Source organism: Neoarius graeffei, chromosome 23 (assembly GCF_027579695.1).
Source record: "Neoarius graeffei isolate fNeoGra1 chromosome 23, fNeoGra1.pri, whole genome shotgun sequence".
Classification (NCBI taxonomy): Eukaryota; Metazoa; Chordata; class Actinopteri; order Siluriformes; family Ariidae; genus Neoarius; species Neoarius graeffei.
In genome coordinates, this window is record NC_083591.1 from 11064543 (window position 1) to 11078234 (window position 13692).

General features: G+C 43.1%; 1 protein-coding gene across 5 annotated transcripts in view; it reads left to right on the forward strand.

Moving 5' to 3' along the window:
• Window positions 1-13692, forward strand: part of brwd1 (bromodomain and WD repeat domain containing 1) — a 132859-nt gene that overhangs the window by 25683 nt on the left and 93484 nt on the right. For all 5 annotated transcript variants that reach the window (XR_009651293.1, XM_060905744.1, XM_060905746.1 and 2 more), the window contains exons 8-13: window positions 5018-5239; window positions 5311-5411; window positions 8063-8133; window positions 10888-10988; window positions 11095-11135; window positions 13480-13581. Coding sequence is in view for 4 of the 5 variants with exons in the window: in XM_060905744.1 (XP_060761727.1) it covers window positions 5018-5239; window positions 5311-5411; window positions 8063-8133; window positions 10888-10988; window positions 11095-11135; window positions 13480-13581 (638 nt within the window). In the remaining variant the exon portion in view is untranslated. The remainder of the gene's footprint in view (window positions 1-5017; window positions 5240-5310; window positions 5412-8062; window positions 8134-10887; window positions 10989-11094; window positions 11136-13479; window positions 13582-13692) is intronic.

Genomic DNA, 13692 nt, shown 5'->3' on the forward strand with positions numbered 1-13692 from the left:
GTTGCAGTGCTACGCTGTGTGGTATTTTCTGCAGGGTTTGCTCAGCTCATAATGCTTCATACGTTTTCAACAAGCACCCAAAAAAATGAAGTGATCTTTTAAAAAAAAAAAAAAAAAAATGCTGCATGCATATATTTAGTCACCGTGCAGCGAAGTGATCTCGAATTAAAAAATGAGCCTACGTAAGGATTAATGGATTAGTTCCTTACAAACACAGCTCGAATGAATTTAACCACAGTGAACAAAGGTATAAACTCGTGCCTGTCGTCGAGAAAACGATCTCGATTTGTCTCATGATAGTTTTCATCAAAACCGCTAAGCTGAGGCTTTTTTTTTTTTTAATAAAAACTTCCGTTTCTATCTTCCCGTCTAACTTGTGAAAAAAAAAAAAAAACAGGCGCAGCCTGATTACGCAACATGTAGGGTTGGCGTAGAGCCAGCATAACAGCCGATCAGGCCGACCGGTGAATTGCACTCCCACTTGAGCGAATCATGTTTAAACAACAAACTGCTCTTGATAACACGGTTCCAAAGAAGGTCCACATAAGGTTCCTCATACGGAATATATGGTTCACATATCTAAAGTCCGTCCAAGTGCACTTAAGCCCAAAATGCAAAGTACGCAGCAGTGAAGTGCCAGGTCTGGAAGCGTTGCCAGTTTGTTCAACCATTTGAATACGCACAGAATGTAAAAGTGCATTCGGGTGTTTCCTGTTTGTTCTTGCTTCACTGACAAAAACGTTACCGATTGGCCATTCAACTCTCTACGGAGTTGATTTTTATTTGCATTCTCTGCCAAACGGAAAATCTCTGCTTTCGTAGTCCAAGGTACAGTGTCTCTTTCAAAAGCGTTTTCTCTCCCTTGTAAATACTGTATTTTGTAGTGCTAACCTCTGCTGAAATGGACTTGATTGGGTCGTATTTCAGTGGGGGAGGGAAATACTTCAGGCCAAAAAAAAAAAAAAATTGTTTCCTATTATGTACCTTGAAAAATGAGGGTAGGTCGGTAGGGTAGAGTGGCTGTCATCACTCTTTTCCCGCCATATTCACAATAAAATATCCACCCACCCAGCACTCTTTGCATGCATGTTTGCAGGTGTTCTGTTTTCAGAAATAAACACTAAAGGACACTTTTTTTTTTTCCAGATTTATTTTGAACCATACACGAACTTCACACTGAACATGTGCGTTGAACTGTAAAGATCAGCTGTTCAGTGTCTGCTTCCCTGTAGCAAACGTCTTTTAGGCCATACTTAAAAAAAAAAATCCGTTTCCTGTCCACCGGGTGAGCAAAAAAATTTTCGGGAGGGAGGGATTTTTTTTTTTTTTTTAATGGATGGATAAGAAATCGCAATGCTGTTTGCTTTTTCTTTCAGTACTTTATTACAAAAGCAGACACATTTAATAAAATATGACGGTTTAATCAACTGAAACTTGTACAAAAACTTTAAGTTAGCATTTTAAATGCTGACTGCAACATTTGCAAAACTTTTACAAAAGGTACTTTAAAATGTCCGACACACGGACTTTTTGTAGTTCTAAATCGAGCGTTAGGCCTAGTTCGGATGAAATTACACTATTAAAATGATCACTGAACGATTTGTTTTTCTGAATCTTTACTATTTTGTTGTTCGCTAGAATCCCATTTTGCGATTTCACACTTAAGCAAATGTTTGAAAACTCCGGATCTCCTTCCTTCATGGTGGCTGCCATTTTTTTGTCTCGCATGCGCAGAGCTGATTCAGTTCAGAGTGCGCGCGCACTCGGCGGAGGCAGTAGTGTGTCGGAGGGAACAGAAGCAGAGAACACTTATTTTGTCTCCGGTAAACCAGTCTTCTCTCGTTCAATTACGTGCTGGCATCAAAAGACACCGTTGGTTGTAAATGAACCCAAACTGAGTGGTTGGAGTGTATTTTCATACACAAATGGAGAAATGTTCGCCGAGTGTTTAATTGTGTAGCCGCCACTGCAGACCGTTGTCGTTGTTAATTCATAGCATGCTCAGCTGCGTGAATGTGTCATGCACCGAAAATAAGAGATTTACAAGCCAGGAACGCCTCATGATGCAATACACAAGAAAAGAAAGAAGATTTACTGCCATTTTACTTTGTATTTGAGTAAAGTGAATAAATAAATGGTCTGTGGAAAATACATTTAATCCTGGGAACTGCATGCACGCTACTTATTTGTCATGGCTGGCTAGTATAAGCCTTAGTGGAAAGCCCTGGGAATGCGGAAATGTCAAGTTTGATTTTAGATTTACGAACCCGAAAAAAACCGGTGTTTTTAAAAAAAAATAAAAATTTCAACCGCACAAACGGCGCACAAACGGCACTCACCCGGCCGGTGGACCGGAAACAGAACATTTTTTTAATAATGGCCTTATGCCTTTTTGAAGGCACTCGTCACTTACTTCAATAACTGTGTGGCAGCGGGGGCGTGGCCAAGCAGCGGTCTGTGAATGGAGGGCGGGGTCGGGGAAGATAGGTGGCTGTCATTCCACCTACTGTTGGACTGTAACAGTTCCTGATGTGGGTGGAGCACAGAAGCACCCCAGGCGAGAGTTGATGACACACACTTGATTGAGCTTTTCATCTTTTCTTTCTCACTCTCACATGCATTGTGGTCGGGGAGAGAGACCCTTTTTTTTCTCTCTCTCTCCCCTTTTATGCTCCATCCCTGTAAAACACACTAATTCACTGAATTGATATTCGCATATTTTATCACAATTAGTCGCAGGCTGTCGCAGCCCAGTGAGATACACTCGCACTTCCTGTCTCACGGAAGCTGACTTGAGAAGGGTCCGTGACAGCTTTGTGACGCTATTTTGAGAGAAATTTTGTCGCACAAATGTTTCAGCGACGAAGGAGCGACACTTTGCGACTCATGCGAGGAAATTGAGAATCCCCGCGAATGTTTCAAGACACTTTTGAAACTGTCGCAGTGACAGCAGGTGGAATGACTTGGCCACTTACCTTCCCCGACCCTGCCCTCGATTCGCAGGCTACTGCTTGGCCACGCCCCCACTGCCACAAACAGTTTTAAATCTTTTTCTCAGATCTGGTTTAACACGGACAGTCTAAGACAGTATGGACAAATGTCGTCTTTTCTTCCGAATCCACTGCTATAGTAGGCTGTTTCAACAGAATCTGCACAGTTGAGGCATTCTGACACCACAAACTGGGGCAAGAAAATGTTCGGCGGGTATTCCTGGCGCCCCGTAAGAGTACTCGAACTCTGACAACACAATGAGTGCTGTTTGTTGTCGGTGTGTCAACCGATGCTTCGCGTAGATTTCTATATTTACTCTTGAACTACTGGTACAAGCTAACAAATCTTCAGTTTTTAAATGTCTCTCTTGCCGCTTTTCCACTACCAACGCGGCTGAGTCGGGCTGAGCTGTGCGGTGCGGAGTCGAGCTGTGTGGGGCTGTTGGAGTTGCATTTCGACTACAACCGCGCTGAACCGTGCTGGCTGGAAGTGGGTGGACACATTGGGTGGAGTTAGCGAAAGTGGGTGGACGTCACGTGATGTCGTTAGGCGGCGCAAACGGTGACGTCAGTGACCTTTTAAGCAGTAGTCTCACGACCCGGATAGTAAACAATAAACATGGAGGACATGGAGTCGTTAGTGTTGCTGGTCTTGGTGCTGTGGCTTGTTGTCACCGACAACGCCAACAGATACTGGCAAGAGCGTATAGATGAGGCGAGGCGCATAAGGCTTCAGAAATTCTCGTAATTCTTCTTCTTCCGGGTTTACGGTGTTTACAGATCCCAGCGTGCTCGCGGGGTGTGTGTGGGCATGTGAGGACACTCCTCACCAATCAGTGCACAGGGGAGTGTCTGCTCACGCCCCCAGCCTCACTCGGCTCGGTTTGGATCGCTTCAGCCCCACTCCAAAACGGTGCGAGTTTTGGGGGCTAAGCAGGGCTGAAGCGAGCTGAGTCGTGCTGCTCTGAGGTAGTTGAAACGTGAGCCGTGTTGGGCTGAAGTGAGCTGAAAAAGGGTAGTGGAAAAGGGCCATTTTTCTAGCGACATGATTTGTCTACGACTGGGCTTGCGATGTGCAAGACGCGCGTCAACGCCATTTTCGTTGCCTCCTGTTAGAGGTAGTCACACGCATGCGTACAATCTGGCGTTTATGATGCGAGAGACACTCGCGCTATGCATCACGTACGGACGTTGGTCTGTGACCAGGGACAACCACGCTATGTGCATCGCATGAACGTTTTGTAGACTGAGAAGGGGTTGGAGTCACGGGGGGGTTGACGGGTAACCCGAAACAAAGTTATTTTTATTTTTTATTTTGTTTGGCCTTCTATGGTATTGCAAAATTTGTTTACAAATAAAATATCTAATATCGCATGCATATTGCTGTGACGCCTTTAAATTGTGCTCCCAGTTGCCATCTGAAGTGAAAGGAATTAATCTCCGTGACGTTGGTGTCCGACTTGATGCAAATACACCTGTTCCTGAAAGTGTTTTGTTAAGCCTAGGTCACAACCGGACGTACAATTTTTTTTTTTGGCCGTGCGATTTTTGGCGTTTCCCAAAACGCTGCGTTTTTTTTGTTCATGGAAAAAGACGCACGTTGGCCGTAAATTTGTCTTGCAACCTGAAAAAAAAAGTAAGCGCCCGTAGAGTTTGACGTGACAAAGAACCTCTGCGGCCGGTCTACGGCTCAAAAATCAGTACGTTTCACGCGCGCCCTCCGTGCGTTTCTTGCGTTTTTTTGCACGTAGACCGGCCATTGGAGCACGTACGGCCGGTTGTAACCGAGGCATTAGACAGCATGCCTTAACAAACAGTGCCCAGAAGACAAAGGAGCGAGCAGAACAAAATTTCTGGAAAAATAGCAATCAGGATTTGCCAAAGAAAATAACCTCCCAAGAAGCGTCATTAAATCCATCGTTTTAGTGAAAGCAAAAGATCATCATATGATCCGATACTACACAACGTTTAAAGCTGCTCGTTGTTCCGGTGCGAAGGATGATGAAGCTTCTTTCTGTCCTCTTCAGGGTTCAGATGATGCCTTGGTAAAAATTTGGTCCTCTTTCGATGGGAGGCTCCACTCCACTCTGCGAGGACACCATGCTGAGATCTCAGACCTCGCGGTCAACTTGGAGAACACCCTCATTGCAGCGGGGAGCTGCGACAAAACCATCCGAGTCTGGTGCCTTCGTACCTGTGCCCCCGTGGCAGTGCTGCAGGGTCACAGTGGATCTATTACCTCTTTACAGGTCTGCTACACTACCGTTTACTACTTTTTATTTAGTAGGCTTGATCTGACCCTCATGTCTTGTCCCTTTAGTTTTCTCCATTTGTCAAGGGCTTCAAAAGGTACATGGTCTCTACAGGAACTGATGCAACTGTCTGCTTCTGGCAGTGGGATGTAACTAACAACAGTTTCACGTAAGTGTGATTAGTTCCTTGCGATTTTGTTCAGGTGTGTCCTGTAACTGGTAGGTCGAGCCTTTAGAGGGCTTATAAAGTAGCACAACTGGAACCGAGAGGGACCGATGCATCAGCTGGCTCTGGGTTAAACGGAATTCAGAAGCTCTAGAGTAGAAATGCTGCCCAGAAGTCCATGTTGCAGCTTGTAGCCAATCAAGAATTGGAAGAAGGGTCAAGTCAGGGTTTCCCATACATAGACCATTGTGTGGCTCAGCGCCACACAATCAGACTCGCGATTTTGGAGAAAAAAAAAATTCCGTTGCGTATCGTTCTGTTCATTCATGGTGCTCTTTCTTCTTGTTCACGCGCGCACACCCACACAGAGACAGAGAGAGACGGAGAGGCGTGCGCACAGGCCTGCCGTTGCGCATATACCCGGACTGCAAGTAGGCCTGTTAGGCTAATTAAAAATAACGCAGCCTTCCCGATTCGCCTTCCGACCCCTTATGTTAAAAGGTAGCCTACGTCGTGCTCGTGATGAGCTTTATCATAGCCTTCTTGGCTTACAGGAAACAAACATCCCTGAGTCAGGCTGTAAATCAATTTTGATGCATACAGTAGCAGCTTGATGCGAGGAACCGGCCTTATTGCATTCTCCCGTTTATCCCGCTTCAGCATTCATGCAAGTTATTAATAATGGCTTGACATTCACAATAAATAAGGATTTCCCACTAGCCTAATTTTATTATTTTGTTACATTATTCTATTTATTTCATTTTAGTATTGGTTGAGGTAAGTGAGTTCAATATTTAAAATAAAAACCTCCAGCTTGTTTTTTGCAATTTATTCCTTGAATGTCAACTAAAGAATGATTGAAAGATTGCCACCAAAAAGGCAAAAAACTAAACTTTAACTTCAATTTTGGTGAGTAATTTTCATAAATTTAAAAGACAGGTTTTCCACCAACATCAAGCCCAGCAAACTAATGGCCTGCCCTGTAATGTAAAGTTGGCTCGAGGAATGAAACCAGGCAGGGTTCTGGTAAAAACTGTTTTAGCTGTCTTCTCTTAAAGAACTTAAAAGAATTTAGATTGAACTGAATAATCTCAAATGCTTCTTGTAGCTGTAAAATAGTCCCAGCAGGAGACTCTGAAGAAAAATACTGTGTGTTTGAACACCGCCTGCTGTAAACACTTAGCATACACCCCGATGACCGACTGCCAAGACACCACCGCACACGGTTCCCTCATCGGCACAGTGGAGCATCACAAATTGCTACCTGGTCTGTGGGGAAACGCTGCAAGTGTATTATAAGCTCTTATCTGTTCAAAAGGAAGAGCAAGGAAAGAGTTTTCACACTTTCTTAGATTCGATTTTTTTATTTTTTTTTATTTATCTGGTATGATTTTTTTTTTTTAATCAATTTGTTCAAAATTTAGTTGAAGATGAAGGGCAAAGAGCCGGCTAGTGGCCTAATAGTTAGCATGTCCGCCTCTTGATCGGGAGATCGCGAGTTCTACTCCTGGTCGGGTCGTACCAAAGACCATCATAAAAAATGGTACCTACTGCCGTCTAGCAAGGCACGCTGCAATACAGGTGCGAGTGGGGAGTCAAACTCTCACAATTACCAGAGGACTAGCCCCCCACTGTAACCCTAGCTATGTAATAGGAGAGAGGCCGAAGGCTACGGAAACGGAGATCGGCGCCGCCCTTTGCGCCACATGGCATCGGAAGGACTTTTTTTTTTTTTGTAAGAGCAAAGAAGTACGTGTTTGTTTTCCCTGCTTTAAATTGAAAGTGCACGCCTTGTGTTCACGGTTCTGCGCAACAGTCAGAAGTAATAAAATGAAGTGCCGTTGGAAACCAAAACATGGCATAGTGTCTTATTAGTAGCCGTGGACCAATCACACTGAGCTCTATATAAAATCCGGAGAGCTCATAGGCTCGTCAGAGTGAAGCCAGCTGGCCACCATCCTATCGCGGAGCGGAACTGTCATTTAGACTACTGGAAACTGCATAAGTGGACAAGTTATGTAGTTGGTGAGAAAAATGCCTCCATGTGGAGCAGTGAACTGTACAAATGATCAGGCCCGAGGTTGTGGACGGACACTGTGTAAGAGAAAAACTGAAATAATCTCTGTAAAAATAATTATAGTAGTAAAAATGAGCCATTGAGCAAATGATCAGGGACTGAACTGGAAAAGGGAAAAAAACAGCAGTGAAGCGGAGAGCTATAAAGATGTGTAAGGAATGGGGGTAAAGTTAAGAAAATAAGGGGGGGGGGGGGGGAGCTACTTTTCGTGGGGCAGATTTGATCACATACCACGGTTTAACACACAAGCCAAATACACATGATGGGAGTGGTAATATGGTGGCCAGATGGCTTCACTCGTCTCTACAGCGGGGAATAGGCTACGAGCGCTCCAGATTTTATATTCGGCTCAGTGACCAATTGTTAATGGTTGAGCAATAAAAGCTGTCCTTTGTCTTCATTCAGTTATGTTAGTTGCTGCTCCAGACCTTTACTTTGAAGGGTCAAAGTCTTCTGTAGCTGGAGCTTTTAGTTGAATACCCTGGTGGGGGGTGGTTTTTATATATAAAATATACACACCCCTACCTACCTCACACTATTTTATTTCAAATCCTGTTTGCTCCTGTATCTGTTTTAGCGATCGTCCCCTGAAGTTCACGGAGAGGCCGAGACCCGGTGTTCAGATGGTGTGTTCCTCCTTCAGTCCAGGTGAGACTAAACAGCTGAGCGCTCCTGGAAAATATCAGTGTGGCTGCAAACTTTCCATTCAGCCAAATATGAGCCACACCTGATTTTGTACAGACGAGGTTTCAGGAACCGATTTGAGGTTGCGTTACAAGTAATTTGGGGTTTTCCTTTTCCAATGTCAGTCAGCGCCTGGTCAGTGTTCTCCACTATCGTTAATGCCGAGTCATAACGGCTAGAAGAGCTATTACCGCCGACTCATAAATGCGCCACTGAGCCATAAAGTGCCATTCCACCATTGGATGTATTCTTTGGCGTAAAATACAATATATTTTATGACAACATGACTAGACAGAGAAATCTTTTAGCTTCAAAATGATATATCAAACATAATTTTTTGACAACGACAAGTATATTAATTTCACGACCAAAGTCACCTACTCTTTTAATTTCCGCGCGGTAGTGAAACGTGATGTCATCGGCAGGTTCCCCTTCTTGTGTACCACGTGTCGGTCTATTTTTAGACCAGGAAACCCCCAAAGTGAGAGAGTCATTTCTCCTCGTATATGGGGGCCAAAAAAATAACGAAAAATTGAGTTAATCTTTCAGTTAGCTAGATTTATTGGTATTAGCTAGATTTATTGGTATTATTTTTATCGCGTTCTATCCGCCATTGCTGATAATATGTGCCACGTCACACGTCACATGGTACACAAGAAGGGGAACCTGCCGATGACATCACGCGCGGAAATTAAAAGGGTAGGTGACTTTGGTCGCAAAATTAATATACTTGTCGTTGTCAAAAAAATTGTTTGATATCATTTTGAAGCTAAAAGATTTCTCTATCTAGTGATACCATTTATATATGTTGTCAAAATATATTGTATTTTACGCCAAAGAATACATCCAATGGTGGAATGGCACTTTAATTTTTGGCCACCCAGTCAAAAAAAAAAAAGTTTACTTCAAAGGAAAGTAAAAAAAAAAAAAACCACGCCAATACAAACGCCAAAGTAATTCTCTGATTACAGATCGTTGATGTGCTTTACTTTACAATAGGTTCAACATGTTTCAATGTCGCGCGGGCATATAGTCGAACGCCGACTTGCCAAATTATCTATCTCCCGTAGCGTTTTTTTCCCCTTTAAGCTGGTCCCAGTGGTCACGATGATAACACGCCGCATGTGTAGTGCGGCGACAGAGAAGCGCGTGTCAGTTAAGTGGCTCCGATTGCCTCAGACCTTCGAGAGGAGTACGGTGGAAAGAAAAGACACATACTGCACATCAAATGAAAGGTAATTTTGTGTAGAATTCAACTAAAAACATATTCTATTCAATAAACATTTCCGTAACGGAGTGACAAAATAAATGTAAAGTCGGCTCCCAGTGTCAAGATTTTGCACAAAAGCAGCTACTTGCGAAATAAATAACATGCAGCTTCGATGCCAGGAAATGGCATCTGAGGGGTTTCTTATTTCCAAATTTTCTGGTGCGAGGGGGGACACCCCCGTCGCGAACCCCCCGGCGACGGCCGCTCAATACTACCGCCGAGCTATCACTTCAGGTAGTGGAGAACACTGCTGGTGTTTCTAAAATGTTGTGGGGAAAAAAATGGATAGCGGCATGTTGTAGCCTTCACCTGTGGTTTACGTCTTTGGTAATTTGTCATTTTCTCTGATCCTTATCCACGGGGTTTTTACTAGGGGTGTACAAAAATATCGATACGGCGATATATCGCGATACTTTGTCTTCTGATTCAATACCGATACTCAATTTGAATATCGATATTTTTTTCAAATAATAAAATCATGTTTCAGACGGGTTGTAAATCCAGTACGACTTCCGCACCTCCGCTCCGCGAGGTGTCGCTGTGCCGCTACCTCACTGCAAGGCACTCTTCGTCTTCTCTTTTTTCCCCCGGCGGTTGCAGTGAGGAAAAAAAACAGGCAAGCATGGCTGTTAACGTAAACCTAGAGACGCCGCCGAACTTTAAGGCAGATGTTTGGAGGCACTTCGGATTCCAAAGGAAAGGAGAAAAAAAACAGTGAGCCGGACAAAGAGAATGCATTCTGCAAAACCTGTTTCGCTCCAATTAAATTAAGATGCTCCAATTAAGATGCCCACTGCACTTTTCAATGTGTTTCAGACAGTGCGTTGTTCCTGCAAAATAAGCACAAGTTAAATGTTCTCAGGTATATGTTCTCAAGTTTACAAAGAACAAATTGATATTAGTGTTAGCACTGAAATGTATGTGCAGTCTGCAGTGCGAGTTTTCATAAAACAATTTGATTCTGCTTGTTAAGCAGCACTGATGTGTCCATGCTTACAGAAAAGTTGATAATACTAGCACAGAAATGGGAATTTTCTGTATGTTGTAGTGAAGCAACTCTTGGTTTTGCCAGCAGTGGAATAGAGACAAATATATGTCTGGCAAGAGTGTGTAGTTATGTATGTGAAATGTAATTTTACAGTGGTCAGTAAATTCTGATTTTCTTCAGTGACACAGATATCGTGATGTGGTTGAAATTTCTTGCAATATATCGATTATCGCAGAATTGCTGTACCGTGATATTATCGTTATCGTGGGCAAAATATCGCCATAGTATCGTGAGGTATCTGGTGATGCCCAGCCCTAGTTTTTACAAATGTGAAATTCAGTGAAGCAAATTCATATCTCATATGCAAACTCTCCATAGCATCAGTCCATTTTTAACCATGCATGCTGATTTTCAGGTTGAATCGAATTTAACTAATATAATTTGCTCTTATCTGATACAGGCGGCATGTTCCTAGCCACAGGAAGCACCGATGATGTAATCAGGATATACTACGTGGGTAGTGGGAATCCGGAAAAAATAGCAGAGCTCAATTCGCATACGGTACGAGATTAATTTTTAAACACTGCTGCATTACAGTTGCTGCTCTTTGCTTTAACTGACAGTAACTGAAGCTGATGTGTTTTTTTTATTTATTTTTTTTTTTTAGGACAAGGTTGACAGCATCCAGTTCAGCAATACAGGAGAGAGGTGTGTGGGGGAATATTTTGGATTTGTGAAGAGCGTTTCATGGTGATGTTCATTTCAACCAGGCCTCCATGCACTCTCCCCCCCCCCCCCCCCCCCCCCCAAATTATCAATCATGCCTTCATTGCAAAATTTGATTGTGGCTAAGGGCCCGTTTACACGAGGACGCTGTCGGGTAAAAGCGACTAAATATTTTATCGGAAGTGCCTTTCGTCTACACGGGGACGGCGTTTCCGAGGCTGAAAAACGGAAAAAATTGAAAACGCCTTCCAGAGTGGATAAGTTAAAAACAGCCCCCGTTGCATATCCGTCTAAACTACCCAATACGCGAAACTCTGCTCGGATCCGCTCACGTCGGGTACGCGTTTACGTCATACATATGTCATATACTGTACATGCCAGCCCGGGAAGTAAGAAAGTAAGTAAAAAAGTAAGAGCATGTCTGATTACATCGATCCAACGGACCTTCAAGCTGCTCTGGCAGCTTTAAAGGATATGGGACATGGATTTTTTTCTGGACATAATTATGTATGTCCATCGACAGTGACATTCCCGATGTTTCACAGAGAGGTGAAGTTAGACCCTATCAATTCGAACCGATAGCTGGAAATTCACATGAACATGGATCTTGTCTTTAATCTGACGGGTCAGATGATTCTGAGAGTGAGAGTTCATTCAATCCCCATGAAACTGAAAGCGGTCGGCTGGATAACACATCCTGGTAAGTTAAAAACAATTCTGCTCAAAGGCTAATGATCTGTTGAAAGAAGTATTATTTTTGTATCATACATTTAAAGTTCATCATAGAGCTAGCTAAAGTCCGTTGCAAGCTAGTTTTTTTTTTGCTGATATTTTTCGAGATTGAGATACAATGCTTCCAGAGTCCGAGATGAAAACATTCAAAATGGCGAAACGAGTCAGAATTATGATCAATAATTGATACACCCAAAATTATAATACTAATCCTTACCTCGGCTTTCAGACGCTTATCGAATGCACCTCGTGGTAGCCGTAGCACTTCGGGTTTCACTCCGCCGTCTTGTTCCTGAATTGGGACGTTGGGAATGGCTCCATCTTTAATTTGGCTTGGCAATTAATATCGCTCAGTACCTGAGTATTAATGTTGAAAGAATCCTCAGTGAAATGGTCCGAACACAGTTTGTGGGAAACAGTAGGTGCAAAGTTTTTTCAACAGGTGTTCTGTAAAGTTATCCTACCTCTTGGATTTGTCCTACCAAGCCTACTGCGCATGCGCGAAGCCTACTGCGCATGCGCAGGTGAGCCCACACTTTCCTCAGCTTCGGGTCCTTGGGGAATGCAAAAAAACTTACTCCAGGGCATTTCCCATTGGAATTATTGCAACCATAAGCAGCACAATACACCATGATGTCCAGTGTACGTTAAAGACTATAAAAACATTTTTCTTGTCATCCACTTCTCCATTCATCTACCCACTTGTGCTGTGCCCGAAAGTTTTTGTGACGTATGATCACGTGACAGCGGCTCTTCCGGTTGTAAAATATGCATATCGGAAGTCGAGCAGAAATGCCATATAATCATCACGAATATAACGATTTTACTGAATTTAATAGATTTTGTATTTGTTGATGCAATTAATTCATATTTTTAATGGAAAGAAACTGATATAGCGTGCATTTATGTTTCATGTCCCATATCCTTTAATAAACGTCCAGGAGTCCTTCGAACATCTATACCGAATCTGCACATATACCGTTAATGAACAGAGGCGGGTATAGCATGCTCTTACTTTCTTACTTACCATAGCCAGAGTAGTCAAAGTTTTCGCGGTGCAGATGTGCAGATCAGACAAGACGGAAGACGTTGCGCATGCGTGCAGACATAGCGGAGGTCTTTCACAGCACTACCTAGCCGCCTGGCATGCACATCCAGTTGAATTCCACGCATTTATGCGTCACCGTATAGACGCAGATTTCCTCCTTGAAAACGGTCGTGTAGACGCGGAAAAAAGTGAGGACGAAAACGGACTTTTGCGTTTTTGTTTCAGACTGTCCCCGTGTAAAGTGGGCCTAAAATACAAATATTTTTCTGCTGATAAACTCGTGTGCTGAATTTTTTTTTCTCCTCTTTGATAGTGTTTTTTTTTTTCTTTTTCCCCTCCCCCTTTTGGGGGGAAAAAAAAGCACAAGTTACAGCATAGCACTTCGTTTTTGGAAAAACATCCATATATCCAGTACATTTTCCTCCATGCTTACTGCTATGTAGATGTGCTTTATTTATTTAGAATTGCTCCCAACCCAGACACTAAAGACATCTGGTTGATGTACAGTGATGACGTATTCAATTAGATATAATGTTTTTGTCTCAGGTTTGTAAGTGGCAGTCGTGACGGCACTGCTCGCATCTGGAGGCTGCATCAGAGACATCAGTGGAGGAGCATTTTGCTGGAGATGTCTGCCACTTTACCAGGGTACGAGTCCCCAAAATCTCAATTTTATCCCATCACTTTTGACTATTTATTTATTTATTTTTAAAGTTCTTCATTCTCTTATTTGTGAATATACCTCTGCAGATCATGTTC